This window comes from Tenrec ecaudatus, chromosome 1 (genome assembly GCF_050624435.1).
Source record: "Tenrec ecaudatus isolate mTenEca1 chromosome 1, mTenEca1.hap1, whole genome shotgun sequence".
In the NCBI taxonomy this organism is placed as follows: Eukaryota; Metazoa; Chordata; class Mammalia; order Afrosoricida; family Tenrecidae; genus Tenrec; species Tenrec ecaudatus.
In genome coordinates, this window is record NC_134530.1 from 69,152,002 (window position 1) to 69,170,185 (window position 18,184).

At 58.7% G+C, this 18,184-nt stretch overlaps 2 protein-coding genes across 6 annotated transcripts in view; one reads left to right on the forward strand and one right to left on the reverse strand.

Moving 5' to 3' along the window:
* Positions 1-360: 360 nt before the first annotated feature.
* DMAP1 (DNA methyltransferase 1 associated protein 1) lies at positions 361-8,565 on the forward strand. Its single transcript, XM_075555256.1, has 10 exons — positions 361-780; positions 1,231-1,322; positions 1,581-1,776; positions 6,731-6,889; positions 6,976-7,143; positions 7,238-7,423; positions 7,558-7,629; positions 7,844-7,916; positions 8,040-8,335; positions 8,477-8,565. The coding sequence occupies exons 1-10, from the start codon at positions 676-678 to the stop codon at positions 8,534-8,536; spliced, it is 1,407 nt and encodes a 468-aa protein (XP_075411371.1). The 5' UTR covers positions 361-675; the 3' UTR covers positions 8,537-8,565.
* Positions 8,566-9,114: 549 nt separating this feature from the next.
* The window catches only part of ERI3 (ERI1 exoribonuclease family member 3), a 143,010-nt gene continuing 133,940 nt past the window's right edge, over positions 9,115-18,184 (reverse strand). For all 5 annotated transcript variants that reach the window (XM_075555284.1, XM_075555300.1, XM_075555292.1 and 2 more), the window contains one exon: positions 9,115-9,647. In XM_075555284.1, coding sequence (XP_075411399.1) covers positions 9,565-9,647 — 83 coding nt within the window. In that variant the 3' untranslated portion in view covers positions 9,115-9,564. The remainder of the gene's footprint in view (positions 9,648-18,184) is intronic.

Sequence of the window (18,184 nt, forward strand, 5' to 3'; positions counted from 1 at the left end):
GGCCGCCAGGAGGAACTTCAGCCTCGGACACCCAGGGGGGCAGGCCTGTTTGTCAGCGCGCTGTGACGGGATTCCACTCGGGCGGTGGGTTTATTTCGGCTTATTATCGTTGCCATCTTTCAAACGATGCAGCAAGTTCAGAGAAATTAAGTGACTTGGCCCCAAAGCTCTGCGCTCTTTTTCCAAAACAGCAATTTGGATAACGTCGGAACTTAGGAAAGGACGTGCCAGGCAGCCGGTGGCGCACGAGCGCGCGCACCTGAGCTGCGGGCGGCTCCACTTGCCGAGCGCGCACCGGGCTGCCGGCCGGCCCCGTTTCCAGGGGCACCGACCGGAAGTGTGCCTGTCCGCCGCGTTTCGGAAGCGCACGACCGGAAGTTTCTGTCCGCGGCTCTGAGGGGCCGGAGGAGCGGGTCGGTGGCCGAAGCTTGGGGTTCCCGGCACGGAGGCGCAGTGGACCCAAGGGGCGCATGAAGCCGTTAGGGGAACCCACGCGGCGACAGGCAGGCGGGACCCCGACCTGACCTGGAGCGCCCTTTTCTTCTGCGCCCGCCTTTTTCCCGCCCCTTCTGGAGCCTGGAGTGGCCCCGCCCCCCTGACCGGACTGGGTCTCTTCTGGGGTTCGGACCCTGACTCCTGACCTCGGGCACCCCCCGCCCCCCGGTCTCCAGCGCGATGGCTACGGGCGCAGACGTCCGGGACATTCTAGAACTCGGGGGTCCCGAGGGAGATGCAGCCTCGGGGACCATCAGCAAGAAGGACATTATCAATCCGGACAAGGTAGAGAGAGGGGCGCCTGGGTGAACCCCAGGAGGTGACAATGGGCAAAAGATGGGGGAAGCGAAGGGCCGCCCTGCGCCTAGGAGTGGCCTCTGCCGTGGAAATCAGTGTGTTGATGAGCGGCGGGGAGCAGGCGCGGGGTGGGCGGACAGCGAGGACAGCGCTGTCGAGATGGAGGACCCGCGAGGAGGATGGGCGGGGTGACGTTCGCAGAGCTGGCGGGAAGGTGGCGTCTGGGCTGGACGGGTCAGATGGGGGCCGCGGGGAGGGGGTGACTTGCCCAGACTGGAGGTGCCCAGTGAGTGTGTTTCAGAGTTGGCGGGAGTTGGAAGGCACCTGCTGCCTCCTGGGTTGCACCTGCCCCTTTGCGGCCTCGAACTGGGCGAAGAATGAATGTTCAGAGGAGCAGAGTGCCTAGGCGGTGGTCCCCTCCTGTGCTTTCCTCCCCAGAAAAAGTCCAAGAAGTCCTCGGAGACCTTGACCTTCAAGAGGCCGGAAGGCATGCACCGGGAGGTCTATGCGCTGCTCTACTCGGACAAGAAGCAAGTACTTGGAATCCCAGGTCCCCCAGGCTCCGGTCCCTGACCCCCCTGCCACAGCCCTAGCTCTTGTCTTCTCTGTCACTTGCCTCCCTGCCTGCCCTTCCCAGCCAGGACTTAGCAGTTGCTGGAGGAGTTCAGATCCCTTATTCCAGGCCTGGACTAACTGGCTCTAGGGTAGATCAGCTCCCTGGGCCCCAAAGCTCCCTGCACCCTTCTGACTGCTGCTCCCCGCCCCCAACCCCCAAACTCTGCTGCCAGGGACGCACCCCCACTGTTGCCCAGTGACACTGGCCAGGGCTACCGGACCGTCAAGGCCAAGTTGGGCTCCAAGAAAGTGAGGCCTTGGAAGTGGATGCCGTTCACCAACCCCGCCCGCAAGGATGGAGCTATGTTCTTCCACTGGCGACGAGCGGCCGAGGAAGGCAAAGACTACCCCTTTGCCAGGTTCAATAAGGTGAGCCACTGCTCCAGGGCAGGCGCAGCCCAGCCAGCGCCCCAGTTCTCCGCTCTCTTGGCCGCTGGCTCCAGCAGCGCACCTCAGGCGTAGGTTTCCATCAGCCCTCATGGCGAAGCAGTGGGTCCCCTTATGCCCTTGGGATCCCGTCTTCTCTGGGTCTGCGCTGACACTCGTTAATGTCTGCTTGGCCTTTCAGTTGTCGCTCCCCACGTATTCTAGACCCATTCATGACGTTAGCTGTAGTGTGTCTTATTTACCCTATGGCTTCAGCTGCCCCAGCCCCCAACTCCAACTTACTGCCTCCAGTCCAGAGCAGCAATCCCACGTGTCCATGTATCCAGACCAGCACACACAGAAACTCAGCATCTGCAAACCTGTTCCCCATTTCAATGAGTGGTGCCCCTACCCACCCAGTCGTGTAAGCCAGGGACGTAAGGACTAAGCTCTAGTATTTCAAAGAAGGGAGGGGAAGACAGGTAAGAAGCACGTAAGCAACTAAAATAGATGGAATTCCTTCAGGTTAAGAGTCATGAATAAGGTGAAAAGGAGGATGTGAATGAGGTAAATGAGGGCATATGAACTTAGAGAGGCAGCAAGTAGAATAAGGGTTCCTGGGGGTGCAGTGGATGAGGGGGTGGTGGCTAACGGGGAGCCGATACCAAAGAGTTCAAGAAGAAAAAGAATGTGTGTAAACTGGTTGTGGTAGCAATTGTACAAGACTGCTCGATGTGATTGAACTATGGAATGATATGCTATCTGTATGACTTCCCAGTGAAAAGGTTTCGGGCAGGGGGCGGGGGGAGTTTACAGGACACCTGCTTTAGAGGGTGGTGGCCGGGGTCTTTGCGGACATGATCTTGGAACTAGACCAGAGAAGGGTGCGGTGACTGAGCCCGTGGGCTTCCTTCCTTCACCGTCTGCACGGGTGCCTGTGTTCCTCACTGCTGCAGACACCCTCATCCCAGGTGCCTTCTCTCGGGTCCGCTTCGGAGGGAGGGTCTTTATGCACCAAGGCTCATCCAGCCCGTGGGAGGCAGAGCGAGACGGGGCTGCGTTGTGCCGGGCCATTCCTTAAACGGCTACAGTGCTCGAGGCCAGGACTCCACGTTCCAGCTGCCCTCCGCTCAGCCCATGTCACCAGCGGCATGCACCTGGCTGACCCACAGGCTTCTCACACTCGCCCCCTTGCCCAGGCCTGGCTCTTCTCCATCTCACCAGTGCCCGCGGCCCTTCAGGCCCCTGCTCCTGGCGCCTCTGACAGTGCTCCCGCTTGGAAGGACGCGAGGAGTCTGTGACTAGCTGAGCTCCCACCCAGGCCCTGCCCCAGGAGACCATGCCTTTCTCTCTCTCCTTGTGCTCTCCCGAGTGCTGGCTTCCCGAATGCTCCTGGATAACCCTGCCGGGACTCCCAGCAATCTGGGGGTTCAGCTAAGAGCATGTTGGAGTTTTCCAGAAATGGTTTTGGAATGTCTTCCTTCTTCCTGAGGGATTTTCACCCCCTTTTCATACAGTGTAAGAGGACCTGGCTGTGGAGGTGCAGGTCCCAGGCACAGAGGGTCACACAGTGGGCTGTCAAGCACAGGGGCAGCAGTCCGAGCCTACTGCTCCACCTCGGGAGAGAGAGAGAGAGAGATTTACAGCCTCGCAAACCCACAGGGCAGTTAGTTCTACCCTCACTGGGTTGCTGAGTCTAGTCACCTCGATGGCAGAGTTTCCTCCCTGGACCCTGAGTGCACTGGGCACAGCCTTTGTCTCTTCCCGAGCCTGCTTCTCAGCCTGCTTTCTAGACAGGCACTCTTGCTGTGTCTCCCAGAGGTGTGTTCCTAACCGACTTCACTTCTGAGTGTCTCTCTCGTTCTCACTGCAAATGGATCTGCTGGCACCCAGGCTGCAGGCAAACCAGGCCCTTCCTTTCCATCCTGAAAGGCAGTGTGTTTTGTGTACAGCCCTGTCTGCCCAGCTTCTTCAGCCTAGCCCGTGTACTACGTTCCCACCCCCCCTCACGAGCCAGCAGTGAGGCCAGCTGCCTCTAGGAATGCCTGCCATGCTCCTAGGCCCTGGGAAGGTGTCAGAAAAGAGAGAAAGGCCGTAGACCAGGAGTCCTCAAACTTTTCAAACGGGGCCAGTTCACTGTCCCTCAGACCGTTGGAGGGCCAGACTATAGTTTTTAAAAAAACTGTGAACAAATTCCTATGCACAATGCACGTATCTTATTTTGAAGTAAAAAACAAATGGGGCAAAAACACTCGGCACGCTGGATAAATGTCCTTGGCAGGCCGCATGTGGCCCGCGACCGTAGTTTGAGGGCGCCTGCTGTAGACGGAAGACTGAGAAGAGACAAGGTCTCTGAGGCAGTGAGAGGGAAGGTTAGACAATTCATTTTTAAGTGGAGATAAAATATATCTTCCATTTTGATTTTAGTAAGTATAGATTCAGGTTAAGCTGTCTCTTCGACATTGGGAATATAAACGTGAATTCCTTGTTAGCCCTCAAGAAACAATCATTGGGGGGCCAGGAGGTGGGAGAGGCGCAGGCAGTTACAGTCTGGGTGTTGGATGTGCTACATCGGGAGGGTCTGAGGGCCCAGAAGCTTTGTGGGGTAATGGGAGTGGAGTTGAGTCTGACTTGCTACAGGGTCTCTGGCCGCAGAAGGGCAGCAAGAACAAAGCCGTTGTGGATCCGGTGGGGGGGGGGGGGGGGTGGACGCCACCGGCATTTCCGCCCCAGAGGCTGCAGCAGCCGGGCCACGCAGGGCCTTGGGAACCAGCTTCTGTCCTAACGTCTTTGAGTAGCCTCTGACAGACTTGAAGCCAAAGGGTGCCCGCATCTGGGTTTCAGAAGGGAGCAGAAGTTGGAGTAGGATCAGCTAGTGGTCTTCCCTCCCGTCCTGCTCGCCGTCCCTGTGCCCCCACGAGTCTGCGCCAGCCGGAAGCACCATGTCAGCCCTCATCCATCCCATCTGGTTGACAAGCCCTCCACCTCTCCTCGGGTCTCGGGGTCACACCTGTGCCCCTTCCCCTCCGCCCCCTGGTGCGCTCTGGGTCAGGCAGCTGCTCACCTGAAGCGTTTCGGAAACCGGCCAGCTAGTCTCCGGCCTCTTGCTTCAGCCACCTTTCCTTACTGTTGCCGGGCGGTCTTTCTGAAAGAGAGCCATGGCCCTTTCCGGGTCACTTCTCTCAGGGTAGCTCCAGAGGTTCGGCCAGCTGGTCTATGCCGAAGGTTGACTGTTGAGCCCCCCAAGTGTTTATACGTGAGCCCTCATGTTAACGTGGGGGCGGGAACGTGTGCTGTGACAGAGGCCCTAGAGCCGCAGCGGACTTGACGTGCTCCCAGGGCCCCCATCATGGTGAATGCAACTCTGGGGCGGGGCACACAAGGCCGAGTTGGAACTGGCTTCTGGTCTGCTCTCCTGCCAGGTTCTCATGCCTTCCCTCATCTTGCCCTTTCCACCTTTCCTCAGCATGCCCGCCCACCACAGCCCAAGCCAGGCCGGCTTCAGTGTGCCCAAGCAGCCCTGAGTCCAGGCTGGGTTGGGTGCCCTCACACTGTTCACACTGCCCTTCGGTACGTCACTTTTTGGCAGGAGGGTGAGCATTGTGGGGGTAAAGCCCCCGTCTGTCTTAGGCAGCCCAGTGTCCCCAGCATAGCTCTGGCAGGCCTGACACCATGGACAAATTCATGCCGTTTTCCCCACCACCCTTCTGAAGCCCCACCATGCAGAAGGAACGAGTGGACATGCCTCTCACTGGTATGGGAGCGCCTTCAGGACAGAGCCCTGCGAGTTTGGAACTAAATGGAAGGAATGTGGAGCTGGGAAGGCAGTTCCAGCAAGACTAAAGACTGAGGGGGTGGGGGTGGGGCTGCTATGTTCCAGACGTGGTGACTTCTTTGGCTGGAACTGAGGGTCTATGAGGGGCAGTGGCTGCTGAGAAGTGTTCATTGATTGGTCAGTGAGCATGGTGGCCTGAGAGGGTCAGCCCTGTTGTTGCCCTTGGGGACTGAAAGATGATCTGAAGGCACTTTTATCTTGGAGCAGGGCTTTCGTAAGGGATGGATGGGCTGGTGCCACAATCAGACACTCAGACACACGTCCCGGGTGAGGAGTGCTTTTTATTGCAAACTGATAAACATACAAATCCACATTTGTGCTGTAGATTCAGCAATATGATTGTGATCAGATTGTTAAGCATTTCGAAATGTGTATTCCTCATTTCCATCCTTAAGACAGCCCAGTGGGGTGTTCGCAGAGCACTCTCCAGAGAGCAGAGGGCTGGCTGGAGGAGGGCGGCCCGGTGGGGCGGCTGGTTCTCTGCTCCTGGCCCCGGAGAGTGAAGATTGAACTAGAGCCACAGAGTTAGGGGCAGGGTCAGGTAAGGTTTGGGATACCTGAGTGGGAGTGGGAGGGTGCCACCGAATGAATGTTTGCAGTGTGTGTGGGCCTCCAGGAGATGGCTAAGAGGCAGTTGGAGACCAGGTCAGAGCCCGTGTGGTCTTGCTTCTTGGAAAGCTTCCGTCTGGCGTTGACTCCTTCCTTAGGTCTGTTGGGCAAGTAGTAGCTTTCTGTGCGGGTGCGCGGGCGCAAGGGGGTGGGATCCGCATTCCCGTGAGGACTGTAGGGATGCTCAGGAAGAGCAGCAAGCCTCGTCGTCACCACTGGGTGGCGGCAGTGCTTCACAGGAGACTTGCACGGGCTCCTACCGGCTTAAACCAAAGCGCACCCACTGCCACCCAGTCCACTTTGACTGCACCTGGTGGGCTTTCGGGGTCCCACAGCAACGCCTGTATTTGAACCCCTCATCCTGCCCATGGGGACAGGAGCTTGTGTCCTGTTAGGAAGGTGTTCCTGCAGTGACCCCGAGCTGCCAGGGCCTCCAGGCAGGCAGCCTAGCGTCCTCAGAGGTGTCCGTGCTGCTGCTGTGTTGACATGTGGGCATGCGCGCTGTGCTCCCAGACCGTGCAGGTTCCCGTGTACTCAGAGCAGGAGTACCAGCTCTATCTCCACGATGACGCCTGGACCAAGGCGGAGACCGACCACCTCTTCGACCTCAGTCGCCGCTTTGACCTTCGCTTTGTAATTATCCATGACCGCTATGACCACCAGCAGTTCAAGGTGGGTGCCATCCTTTGCCTGAGTGCCCAACCCCCCCCCCCCGGCCTGGAAGGCTTGTGCCTTTACACTCCCTCCCCCTTTCTCAGAAACGCTCGGTGGAGGACCTGAAGGAGCGGTACTACCACATCTGTGCCAAGCTGGCCAATGTACGGGCGGTGCCAGGCACCGACCTGAAGGTACCAGTGTTTGATGCTGGGCATGAGCGACGGCGGAAGGAGCAACTGGAGCGGCTCTACAACCGGACCCCCGAACAGGTCGGCCCGAGCCTTGTGCCCCTCCCCTCCGCGGCTGGAGCCCCGCTGCCCCAGCAGCCCTCCCCACCCCGCTCGCCCTCTCACACGGCCCCAGGTGGCGGAGGAGGAGTACCTGCTGCAGGAGCTGCGCAAGATCGAGGCCAGGAAGAAAGAGCGGGAGAAGCGGAGCCAGGACCTGCAGAAGCTGATAACAGCGGCCGACACCACCGCGGAGCAGCGCCGCACAGAGCGCAAGGCCCCCAAAAAGAAGCTACCCCAGAAAAAGGAGGCCGAGAAGCCGGTGCGAGGCTAGGGTAGCTCCGGTGTCCCCCTTCCTCTGGTCATTAGCCGCTGGCAGGGCTTGGGGACTAACCCCCGGCCACTTCCTGTGTCCCTGTGGTCTCCATAACTGTCCCTGTCTTCCCGGGTCCGCAGGCCGTGCCCGAGACTGCAGGCATCAGGTTTCCAGATGTCAAGTCTGCAGGCGTCACGCTGCGGAGCCAGAGGGTATGTGGGCCGGCCTCCAACGTGCTGGCGCCTGGGCCGCTGTGCAGGGTGGGGGACTGGGACATAGGCCCTCGAGATGTGGCCAGATGTGGTCCACTCCCTGGCGATTTCCGTGTCTGGCCTGACACCTCCCCTCCTCCCACACCCCATTGCCTCCCGTGGCTCTCGGGGAGGGACGGGTGGACAGAGGGCTTAGCTGCCTGGGCCATTGCAGATGAAGCTGCCCAGCTCTGTGGGACAAAAGAAGATCAAGGCCCTGGAGCAGATGCTGCTGGAACTTGGTGTGGGTGAGTGGGGCGGGGCGGGGGGGTGCGGCCACACACGCAGGGTAAGCTCTGGGCGAGGAGGGCAGTTCAGGATTCTGGTCTTCTGCCACCCTCCCTTCCCCCTGGCTGTGCCCCCACCCACAGAGCTGAGCCCCACCCCCACGGAGGAGCTGGTGCACCTGTTCAACGAGCTGCGCAGCGACCTGGTGCTGCTCTACGAGCTCAAGCAGGCCTGTGCCAGCTGCGAGTACGAGCTGCAGATGCTGCGGCACCGCCACGAGGCGCTGGCCCGAGCTGGCGTGTTGGGGGGGGCCCTCACGCCCACGTCAGGCCCAGCCCCTGCTTCTGCTGAGCCAGTCGTGCCCGACCCTGGTCCCGGCCCTGACCCCACCAAGGACACGATCATTGATGTGGTGGGTGCACCCCTCACACCCAACTCGGTGAGTGTCTGGCCAGGCTGGGAGAACGTGCACTCATAAGCTCTGCACCCTTTAGGGCCGGCTGAGGGAGGGAGGGAGGGAGGGTAGGAGGGTGCCGGCTGACCAGTGGGTGAGACCTCAGCACCTTCTGTGTCTCCTCAGAGGAAGCGACGGGAATCGGCCTCCAGTTCCTCTTCGGTGAAGAAGGCCAAGAAGCCATGAGGCACAGCGGGTGGGTGGGGGTGGGGTGGCTGTTGTGTAAATAGAGCTGCTGTGGAGTTGTACGGCTGCTTCCGTTTCCTTTACTCTGATCCGGTTGCCCTGGCTGGGAGGGCTGGGCCAGCAGGGTGCCCCGAGTCCCTCAGTGGCAGTGTCTGGAGGCCACCCAGGTGGCCTGACTCGCAGTGACCCCATGCCCAAGGGACCGGGCTGCCGTCATGTGATGCACAGGATTCTCAGCAGCACGCTGCCAGGCCTGGGTCTGCAAGCTTCCCCCAAACCCTCAGCATCTAGCAGCACGTACCTGTCCCCCGTCCACCGGCAGGTGGCTGAGCTGAAATTCAGGTCTCCCATCGGGAAGGTGGATGGTGCGTGGTGGCTGCACCTCGGGCACTAGCAGCTTCTTGCAGGGCCTCCCCCCAACGCTTGTCCACACTTGATGAGGGTCTCCGGGTGCCATCCCTGGTCACCTCCCAATGGCTCTGCGCATGGGGGCAGCGCGGGGCCCGCAGTCAGTAAATCCTCTCACACTCCCACAGCGCCGGGCAGGTCGCTGCTGGTTTCACACAAGCACCCAGGGCCTCATTTCCCCGACTTTATTCAGTGGCACATTCACAGCGGGGGTGGGGTAGACACAAGGTGGGGCCTGATCTGTCCTGGAGCCCTGGGGGCACCACACACCATGCACTATGGGTGGGAGGGGGCACAGGAGTGGGGGGGGCTTGGTGGCCCCAGCAGAAGCCTGTGTACTGGGGAGGCAGTAAGTGCCTGGGTCCCCCTAGCCCAGGCCCACAATGGGAAGGGCTACTATGGGGTGGAGGTGGAGGGCAGGGCGGGGTGGGGTGGGGCACAAAGTATCTGCTCCAGAGGGGCCACGTGGCCAAGCCCTTGCCCGGGACACAAGCCCACAGGGCAGCTGGGGGACTCTGGGCGTCGAGCTGTGCCACTCCCCTTGTCCCCTCTGTGAGGGAGGAGGGCTCTGGGCTGGGCCAAGCAGCTACCCTGTTCTGCCCCATCCCGTCCTCGGCCAATCAGAACGGCTTCGACGTCTGCTTGAAGATGAAGCCTCGATAGGCCAGTGTCTTCATGATGTTGGCGATGTTCTTGCAATCGTCTGCAAAGGAGAGAAGGCCTTTAGACAGTCTTTGTGCCCACAGGTGCTATACAAGGGTGGGGCTGGGAGACAGGGTCAGAGGCGGGGGCCTTGGCCTGGGGAAGGGTTGCTGTCCCCTGTGGCAACACCTCCAGCTCCAGGTTGGGCTGGATGATGATGCTGGCCCAGTAAGAAGCCTGGTCAGGATGCTCCTCGGTCCCATAATTCATGCTGGAAATTGGCCAGTGTGTCCCGCCCCCGCCCCAGCAGTGATGTATGGGCGCCGTCGCAGTAAGAAAAAGGCAGAGTAAATGTGTAATTTCTCCCTTGACGGCCCCCGGCCGCTGGGCGATCCTTCTTGTTGCCGCCGCGTGGGGACGGCCCGTCCGCCACACTCCGTCTTCCCGCCACCCGCCTTGATGTCTCCATTTCATTACTGTGTGGCCATTCATCACGCCCTTGGCCAGGGTGACTTTGCCGGCACTTGGGCGTGTGCGCGCGCGTGCCGTGTGGCCAAGGCCACAATCACTGGTGACAAGGCACAGGCTTCGCACTTCTGGGCCAGGGCCTGGGAAGCACAGCTGCTGTGCCTGTACATTAGTGTGCCCGCCGCGAGTTGCTGGGCACCTGCTCCCCTCTGCCGGCGCACCCGACTTTGCCAGCTCACAGGCTCCAGCTGAAGCCGCTCTGGTTTTCTTTGCTAACCTAGGGCTGAACGTCTCAGGCCACTCCACACCCTTTCCCAAGCGGTTCCTCTAGGATGGGCTTGTGAGAACCTCGCTACTCAAGACTATCTTAGGACCTGGCGGCTGCGAGAACAGGCATTCATTCGGCCAGCTGGGCCCACCACCACCAGCAGGAGGTGCAGCTGCCCCAGAGCTGCCCACTACAGTAAGCCAGAGACAAACCCTGCTGGAGCCCGGCTTTCCTGTCCCTCTGTCCAGAGTGGCCGTCAAGGCCCATCCCCTCACCTGCCTCTGCCCCACCTCGCACAGATGCTCCACGGCCCCACCCACCAGGGCCCTCACGGGATGGACGCGGTGACTGCAGAAATACTGTACATGGACGTCGTCATCAGGAGTGTGTGTGGTCAGAGAGGAGCCAGAAGGCCTCCACATTGGTCCACACCAACCCCTTCCACTGAGTCCCGACGGCAGCCTGGTCTGTGAGGGGGTTCCTGCCAAGGGCTGTGGGAGTGGAAGGAGTCTAGTCAGCCCCGGGGGGGAGGGTGGAGGGCTGTCACCGGCCAGACACCAGCTCTGCGCCAGCCAGGTTTCAGAATAAGACCCAGGACAGTGGGCAGAGTGGTTTTCCAGAACGCACCACGGATACCCCTGTGGGGGTGTGGGCGTGAAGTGCCCCAGGCCCAGCCACAGGGGGATCCCTTTAGGACTCAGAAGTCACGAGGGCTGGTCTGAGGCGGAGCAGAGGGAAGACGGATGGGTGGGTCTTGGCGGCCATGGCAACTACAGACGTGACCCGTCCCCGTGGTTTATGGGCCGGACACACGCCCCGCTCAGCTGAGACTCTGTCATTTGTCTCCCTTAGTGTGCGTGCCTGTGCCGTGGGGGGCAGAGGGTGGAGAGGCTGCGGCAGGAGGAGCCAGACAGTTGTCAGGGAGGAGAATGTGCAGGAGGGGGCGTGGGTGGGCATGATAGGAAGGGTCCTGGGAAGGAGAAAGGGACAATCGGGCTTGAGGGCTGTGACCAGGGGAGGGAGGGGCTCTGATAGGTTATTGTCTTCCTCAGAAGCTTGGCCCTGTCAGGGCCCCTCCAATCCTTCCTGTCTCCTGCACTCTGGGGACCCTGGTCACTGTGCATATTAAGAATAAGTCCCCTCGTTATCTGCAATTACCCAGCGGCCACACACCTCATTTCTTCCAGCAGAAAAGAAAATTAGTTTTCTATTGACTTCATCTGACTCCTCCCTCAGTGCTGGACAAATCACTCAATCTACCTCCCCTTGCCCAAGTTAATGTCCCCAGCCTCTCCCCTCAGGCCACCAGCCAGCCAGTGGGCAAGCAGTGCCCTCCCACCTGTGCCTGGCCCTTTTCTGCTGAGGGCCCACGTGCCCAGTCTGCCCTTGATCTCTCCCCACTTAGACCCACAGGATGCCTTCATCCAGACCCTTCCCTTCCGCTACCTCGAAGCCCACCTCCTCTCCTGGGCGTGGCGTCAACTGCCCAAATGCTGCCTGAACATCTCCGGAGGCACGGCAAACTCAGAGCGAATTTTCTTCTTTCAACAACTCCCTTCTCTCGTCATGTTGTCCACCCCCATGAGCAGTGCCCCAAATGCCCAAACAAGACCCCCGAGAGCATGCTGGCACAGGACCCCTTCTTCCTCCTTCCCAATCGGAACATGTTACAGTCCTGCCGACTCTCTCTTCTCAGTCTCTGGTCTACCCCGCCACCCCATCGGCCACCACCCCTAGTCCAGACCGCACCGTCACTGGTTGGGATTTGCCCCTTGTAACCCACTCTCCTGTAGCCAAAGTGATCTTTCTCACACAAGTCTGGTACGTCCTTCCCTCCGCCCCTCGGCTAACGTGTACACTCTGCAAAAAGGCTCCGATCCCAGCCCACTCTGGTTTCACCCACCACTCTCTACCCCAACCCCTGTGCTCCAACCGGAAGCACCCACTTCCTGTTTTCTGAAACACACGCACACACCACCCCCACCCCCCACCCCCCGCGACTAAGTGGTTAGGAGCATGGGGTTTGCTCCCGTCCATCTTCCCTCCGGGCTGGGGCGGCAGCAAGTGCTCAGCTTTCTGAAACTGCTTCCTCCACGAGCATGGCAAAGGCTGTAACCTGAGGGTCACTCCAGGTGATTTTGTGCTGTTGGAAGGGAGGCAGAGAGGCTAGCTGTCCCGTGTGACGCCATGGAGCGCAAGTGTCTATCCAACAGGATCTGCAGCACAGCTGACAGCTCGGGGCTACCACGTCTGACGGGATTGTCATTTACTTCACCCGGACTGACGACCACCGGCCCTCCCTTTTTAGCGCGGGGTCTGGAGTCTGCACTGCTGCAGCCGGTTGGTCCCTGGAATAAAGACCCTCCTTCGTGTAGGTGGCTCCAGCCCTCAAGGCCTTGATGGGAGCTACTGAACCCAGGAAGCAGTTAAAGGAGAGTGCTACAGGTGAAAGAGAGGCAGAAGGAAACTTGAGACTGTCCAAAGGAACCACCACGAGGCCTGAACATGCACCGCTCAGAGGCAGCAGCTGAGTGGCCCTGGTGACCTGGTGGCCCTGGAAAGCCTTCTGCTCGACAGCACCTCTGACCTCAGTGAGGCAGCCCTGTGAGCAGGGAGGGCGGGCCGAGTGCAGTCCTGTGCATGAGGAGGTCGTCCTCACCTTGGCCAAACTTCAGAAGGCTAACCCCTGACCTTAGGTTTCTGCATTCCCCTCTCTCTTCTCTTGAGTTTCATATTTGAAAAGGGCAGAGTGGGAAGGGAGCAGCTGCTTCAGTGCCTCAAAGAGGAGGTTAGCAGGCTAGCCCCTCACCAGGAAGGACGAGCCCATGAGTGGGCCCAGGGGCGGCCAGAGATCTGCTCAGTGGAGGAGCTACCAGCAGAAGGGTGGATCGCATCCCTCAGGCCCCTAGGACATGCCCAGTGACTGCTCGTGCCCACGCGCTCCAGCTAGCCACACCTGCCTGGGAGGTGAGGGGTTGAGGGCAGGAAGCAGGGCCATGCCTTCATACACTCACTCAGCCAGCAACCTGGCACTGCCACGTGGGTGTGCCAGGGGCACATGGGCAGACAGGCTGCAGGGGTACAAGACTGTACCCACGGCCTCCCGGCTCCCACCGTGTGAGTCACAGCGTGAGAAGCAGAAGACCGAGAGGGGATTCTTGACAGAAAGTACTTGAGCAGCAGTGGCCAAGACTTGGGGGCACGCGGAAAGGAGCTAGCCAGGCGCTCTGGGTTTGGGATGACGGAGCAGGTACTCGGCATAACCACAATACGAGCAGAGGGTGGGAGTCCAGTCGAGCAGAGGGCTGGGAGTGATGAGAAACTGGAGGCACAGGGGTGGCAGGAGATGGAGTCGGCAAAGTCAGCGGTGACTGACTGGAGGGAGCTGAAAGCCAAGGTGCTTCAGCTAGGTCCTGTGCTGGCAATGAGGAGACACCAACGTGCTTGAGGAGCAGGATGACTGGACCGGATCTGTGCTTTAAGATTCTCTCCTGAGAGGTAGAGGGACTAGGAAGGCTAACCCTGCAAGCAGGAGGCCACGCTGGGCCAGGCCAAACGATGGTGACCCACGACAAGGCGAGTGGCCGCAGAGCCAATGTACTGAGGGGGAGACGCGAAAGGAGGCAGGGGAGCTGCCGGGGAATAGAATGAGCAAGTCTTTGAGGGGTGCGTCGTGTCGCAGGAGAGAAGGCATGGCCGGGAAGCTGTGGACCTGGGGAAGGGGTGACCGTGGCTTCAACCGTCAAGTCAGATGCCTTCTAGGGTTCATGTCTTGCTTGAGGTCTTTCTCTGTTCCAATGTTTCTTTTTCCAGTGACTTACATTTTCCCCTAATGTCTGCGTAGTGTTACTATTTTAACTTAAAATCACCTCATTGCGTCCACACACACGTCCACTGTGTCACGTTTGTACACTGTTGCCATCACCATTCTCAAACACTTGCCTTCCGCCCGAGGAGCCCTGAATACCTGCTGCTCATCTCCTCGCCCTCATGAACCCTTCATAGTTCATAAATATTATTTTGTCACAATGTTGCACTGTGCGACATCTCCCCCCTACCCTGCCCTCTTCTCTGCTGTCCATCCCCCAGGGAGGAAGGCCATACGCAGATTCTTATAACCGATTCCCCAATATTTAACTTTTTAATCTGTCTGGAATTTGTTTGCGGGTATGAAATAGAGGTTCTATTTTTTCCCTTAAAGGATAGTCACCTGTCTTGTCACCCCTGGCTGAACAGTCCACACCTTACTGATCTTTTTGGTACCTCTATGACATATAAGATCCCCATATACGAGTCTGATGAAGCCAGGAGAGAGAATGGCCAAGAAATGATCAAAGAGACAAACTGGAGGCAGCCACTGAGGTTACGGGGCCAAGGGACACTCTCGCCTCGGCACCCCGAGGTCTGCTGAAGTCTCCACAGTCCTCCCTCAACAGCTTCACCTGGTAGTGGACCTCCCCACCGAGAAATGGCTGAGAAATAGGGCGGGGGCCATGGAACCGGGACCGACAAAAATGACAGAGAGGTGAGCGAGGCGGGTGGGGGGGGGCGACACAAGCCGCAGGCACCATGGTGAGACCGGACGCAAGAGCCCTGGCTGTGCTGGTGCTCCGGGTCCTCACTGGTCACCCGGCCTTCCCGTCTAGACATCTAGCAGCAGACACACTCAGAGCAACGGTCAGAGGGGCTTCGGGGCCTGCCCGACGTGAGACAGCAGATTAAGTGGGGCATGCTTACACCAAAATACTAGTTTTCAGTGTGAAACCCAAATTTACCTTGGGGCCCCAGATTTCTCTCAGCTAAATCTGACAGCCCCGTGCTGGCAGCCCTCAGTGCCGCTGGATGCAGTTCAGGGTAGACAGGCAGGTGCCAGCTCAGCTGCGGAGGAGGCTGCAGGTGGTGCATGCACGGCGGAACCAGTAGGGGGCCCCTGCGCACGCTCCGAGTTGGAATCCAAACCCGTGTGAGCCAGTGGCTGACCTTTATCTCCTGGCTCTCCTTCCGGGTCTTGTCCTCTAAAATGGGAATGATAACTATAGCAACTGCTTTGCTCCAACGGCTGTTTGAAAGATCAGATGCACGCTTAGTTGTGAAATGTTTAGTTCGATGTCTGGTTAGTACTATTATTATATCTGATTTTTAAAAATCTTGAAGTTCCCTGATGTGTTTCCAGATATGGCCACCTTGGTACACAAGACGCCCCCCGTTGTGCCCCAAGCCTCCTCCCCACTGACACTGTTCCCTTAGCTTTCTCTCCTCCTCCCAGACAGGGCTCTGAGAGCCTGGCCTCCAGAGTGACCCCCTCTTCCCGCCCTCCCCCCACCACGGTGCCTGGAGGTGCCACAGGGCTGATGGTGAAGGATGATGGTAGCCCCACAATAAGGGGAAAAGGCAATTTCATCTTGATTAGCAGGCGATTTCTCTCTCCGTAATAAGCGCGCTCCAAATAATTAGCGTGTTTTACGTAATAATGAAATTACAGAAATGCAGTCCACTTATTCAAACAACTCACCATTACCATATTTTTAAATATTAGACTTAATTAGAGTTTATCACTTCAGAGAAGTATGCGGACTGAAGATGTTTTTAAAAAAATCCTCATAAAGTGTTTATTAAGCGCTGGTAAAGCTGGGATAATGATGTGTTTGGAAATTAAGGCAATCAAACACTTACCGCTGCTCCTGGAGGCCGGGCATGGGAATGAGGCCATTACACGCCCATTACCCGCCAGCTCACAGCCAGTGTGGGGGGTGGGGTGGGGGGGTGGTCTGGCCAGGAGGGCACAGTGCCCGGAAATGCCTTTGCCAACAGCTTACAACAGTCCCACCCGTCAGTCGGCACAGCAGCAAGTCCCTGGTGTCACATCACGTGGCCACCAGGAGTCCAACTCAGGCTTGGCCAGCAAATGACGAGATGGGCCACAAATACCGAAGAAGACACACCCAAGTTGACCAACCCTGATTTAGACTCCCATGCTTGGCAGGACAGGTCAATCTCATTCAAACCCACTGCAAGGAGGGGACAGAAGCTCAGGTGAATTCTACCTGCTGGCTCAGGCCACTGCTAAGGAGGCCATGACCAGGTGACCTCTCCTAATTCAGGGATACTCCTAAAAGGTACCTAGCGTGATGGGTGCCAGTGTAGAAGCAGCTAGGAAACTGCGCAGAGAGCCAAAGAAGCATGAAGGTCTGGGCCTGTATCAGGACCGACCTGGGGACAGGCCCAGGAGAGGGGACGCAGGCAGGGTGGTGGGAAGAGGGGCCGGCGCTCCAGGCCCCATTTATCCCAGTGAATAACTAATTCCAGAATTTATAGTGCTGGGTTTTTGTTCTGTAGCCATTTATATCTGTGAGGGGAGGAAATGAAGAGGCAGCGCGGACGCCACATCTTTCTGTGTTATTGCTTGTCTGCCATTTGCAAATCATTATTAATTGTGGGCCCTGGTGGCGGGCCGGGCGGGGTACATTCACATAGCTCTTCATCAAGGACCCCAGCCGCTGCCCCAGAGAGCCAATTACCCCGCCCTGATTGGGATCAGATAAAGAGGGAATTTTTACAAATTAGGGAATAAATAGAATTTCCACACAGGGCCTGGGCAGGACCTGAGAGGCTGTAATGAAAAACCATCCGTCACCATCAGCGCAGCGTGGGCACGTAGCCCCAGCCCTCCCTCCCCTTGTGGGCCCGCCCCATGCTCCCGGGCTTGGGCTTACAGGCCAACCCCTCAGAGGCCCAGAGGAGGGGATAGGAGTCCCCAGTGGGGTGCACACCGCCCCTTAGACTGGAGAGGCTCGGGCCCAGCTCTGGTGCCATTCTGGGTGCGGCCTCCTCTCCCCCCACTGCTGGCATCTCCCTCAGGCTCTTGGGAAGGAGACTGGGCCAGTCCTGAGGAAGGCCAGAGGTGGGCCGAGACCACCACGTTCGGGGCCCTCACGCCATGGCAGCGCTAGGGCAGAGCCCGGCCCCACGGGCCACTCACTCTGGGCTGCCATTAGCGCTCCTCCCCTTGGATCATTAAATATGTATATCTTATTACACGCCTTGTTAGAGTATCGAGCTCTATTGACTGATGATAAATCCTGAGCCTCGTCCTGGCCATAAATTTATCTGGGGATGATGAAGACTCAATAATCTAGTCAGGCAGATAATATCATCGGGCCTTAAAAAAGATCATTACATTATATGTCAGAATTAAAAGTGAAATACGCCGGAGTAAGAGGGCGGCTGCTCTGGCCATTACAATGGATGCCCACCTCCCCCCACTCCCAGCCCAGGCCTCTCCAGGGAGCGGGTCAGGAAGCCGCACGCACTCTCGCTGGGAACGGGGCTCCAGAGCAGGAAGTGCCAGAGGACAGAGCTGTCCTTCCGTCCGGTCAGCCTGGGGGTCACGAAGAGGAAAAAATGGAGATGCTGAGGTACAGAGAGGCACAGGCTACTTGCCTGTGCTACTCTGGGAGAGGGGAAGGGGCTGAGGCCAGGCCAAGCGCCGCGGGTCAGCAGCCTGTCTAGAGCCTTCTTGTCGGCAAGGCTAGCCATTTAGACCAGGGCCCTCCTTCCGGAGAGACGGCCTGCCCAGTCTCCGGCATAGGACACACAGCCTGTCCTTTGAGAAACCTTGCTGCCAGCCTCTTCCGCCTTTGCCTCCAATGACTACTGTCGACGACTTCCCCCACAGCGGCTTCCTCCTGGGCCATGTCCCCAGCCTCTTTCACATCCTCTGCGACAGGTCTCTGAGCGAAAAGCCACCTTCTTCTCTTCTCTCACTGGACCCTTGACATCTTTTATTGCCCCCACCCTCCGTCTTCACCCTTTTCCTTGCCCACCTTTAGCTGCTTACCCAACGACCAGCCCCTCTTCTCTTC

Bases quoted from the DNA above. Each gene is read 5' to 3' on its own strand.
- DMAP1 (XM_075555256.1), top strand. From the start codon at position 676: ATGGCTACGGGCGCAGACGTCCGGGACATTCTAGAACTCGGGGGTCCC. The intron at 1,777-6,730 runs GTGAGCCACTGC...CTGTGCTCCCAG, and splicing joins CCTTTGCCAGGTTCAATAAG to ACCGTGCAGGTTCCCGTGTA. The intron at 7,424-7,557 runs GTGCGAGGCTAG...CCGGGTCCGCAG, and splicing joins AAAAGGAGGCCGAGAAGCCG to GCCGTGCCCGAGACTGCAGG.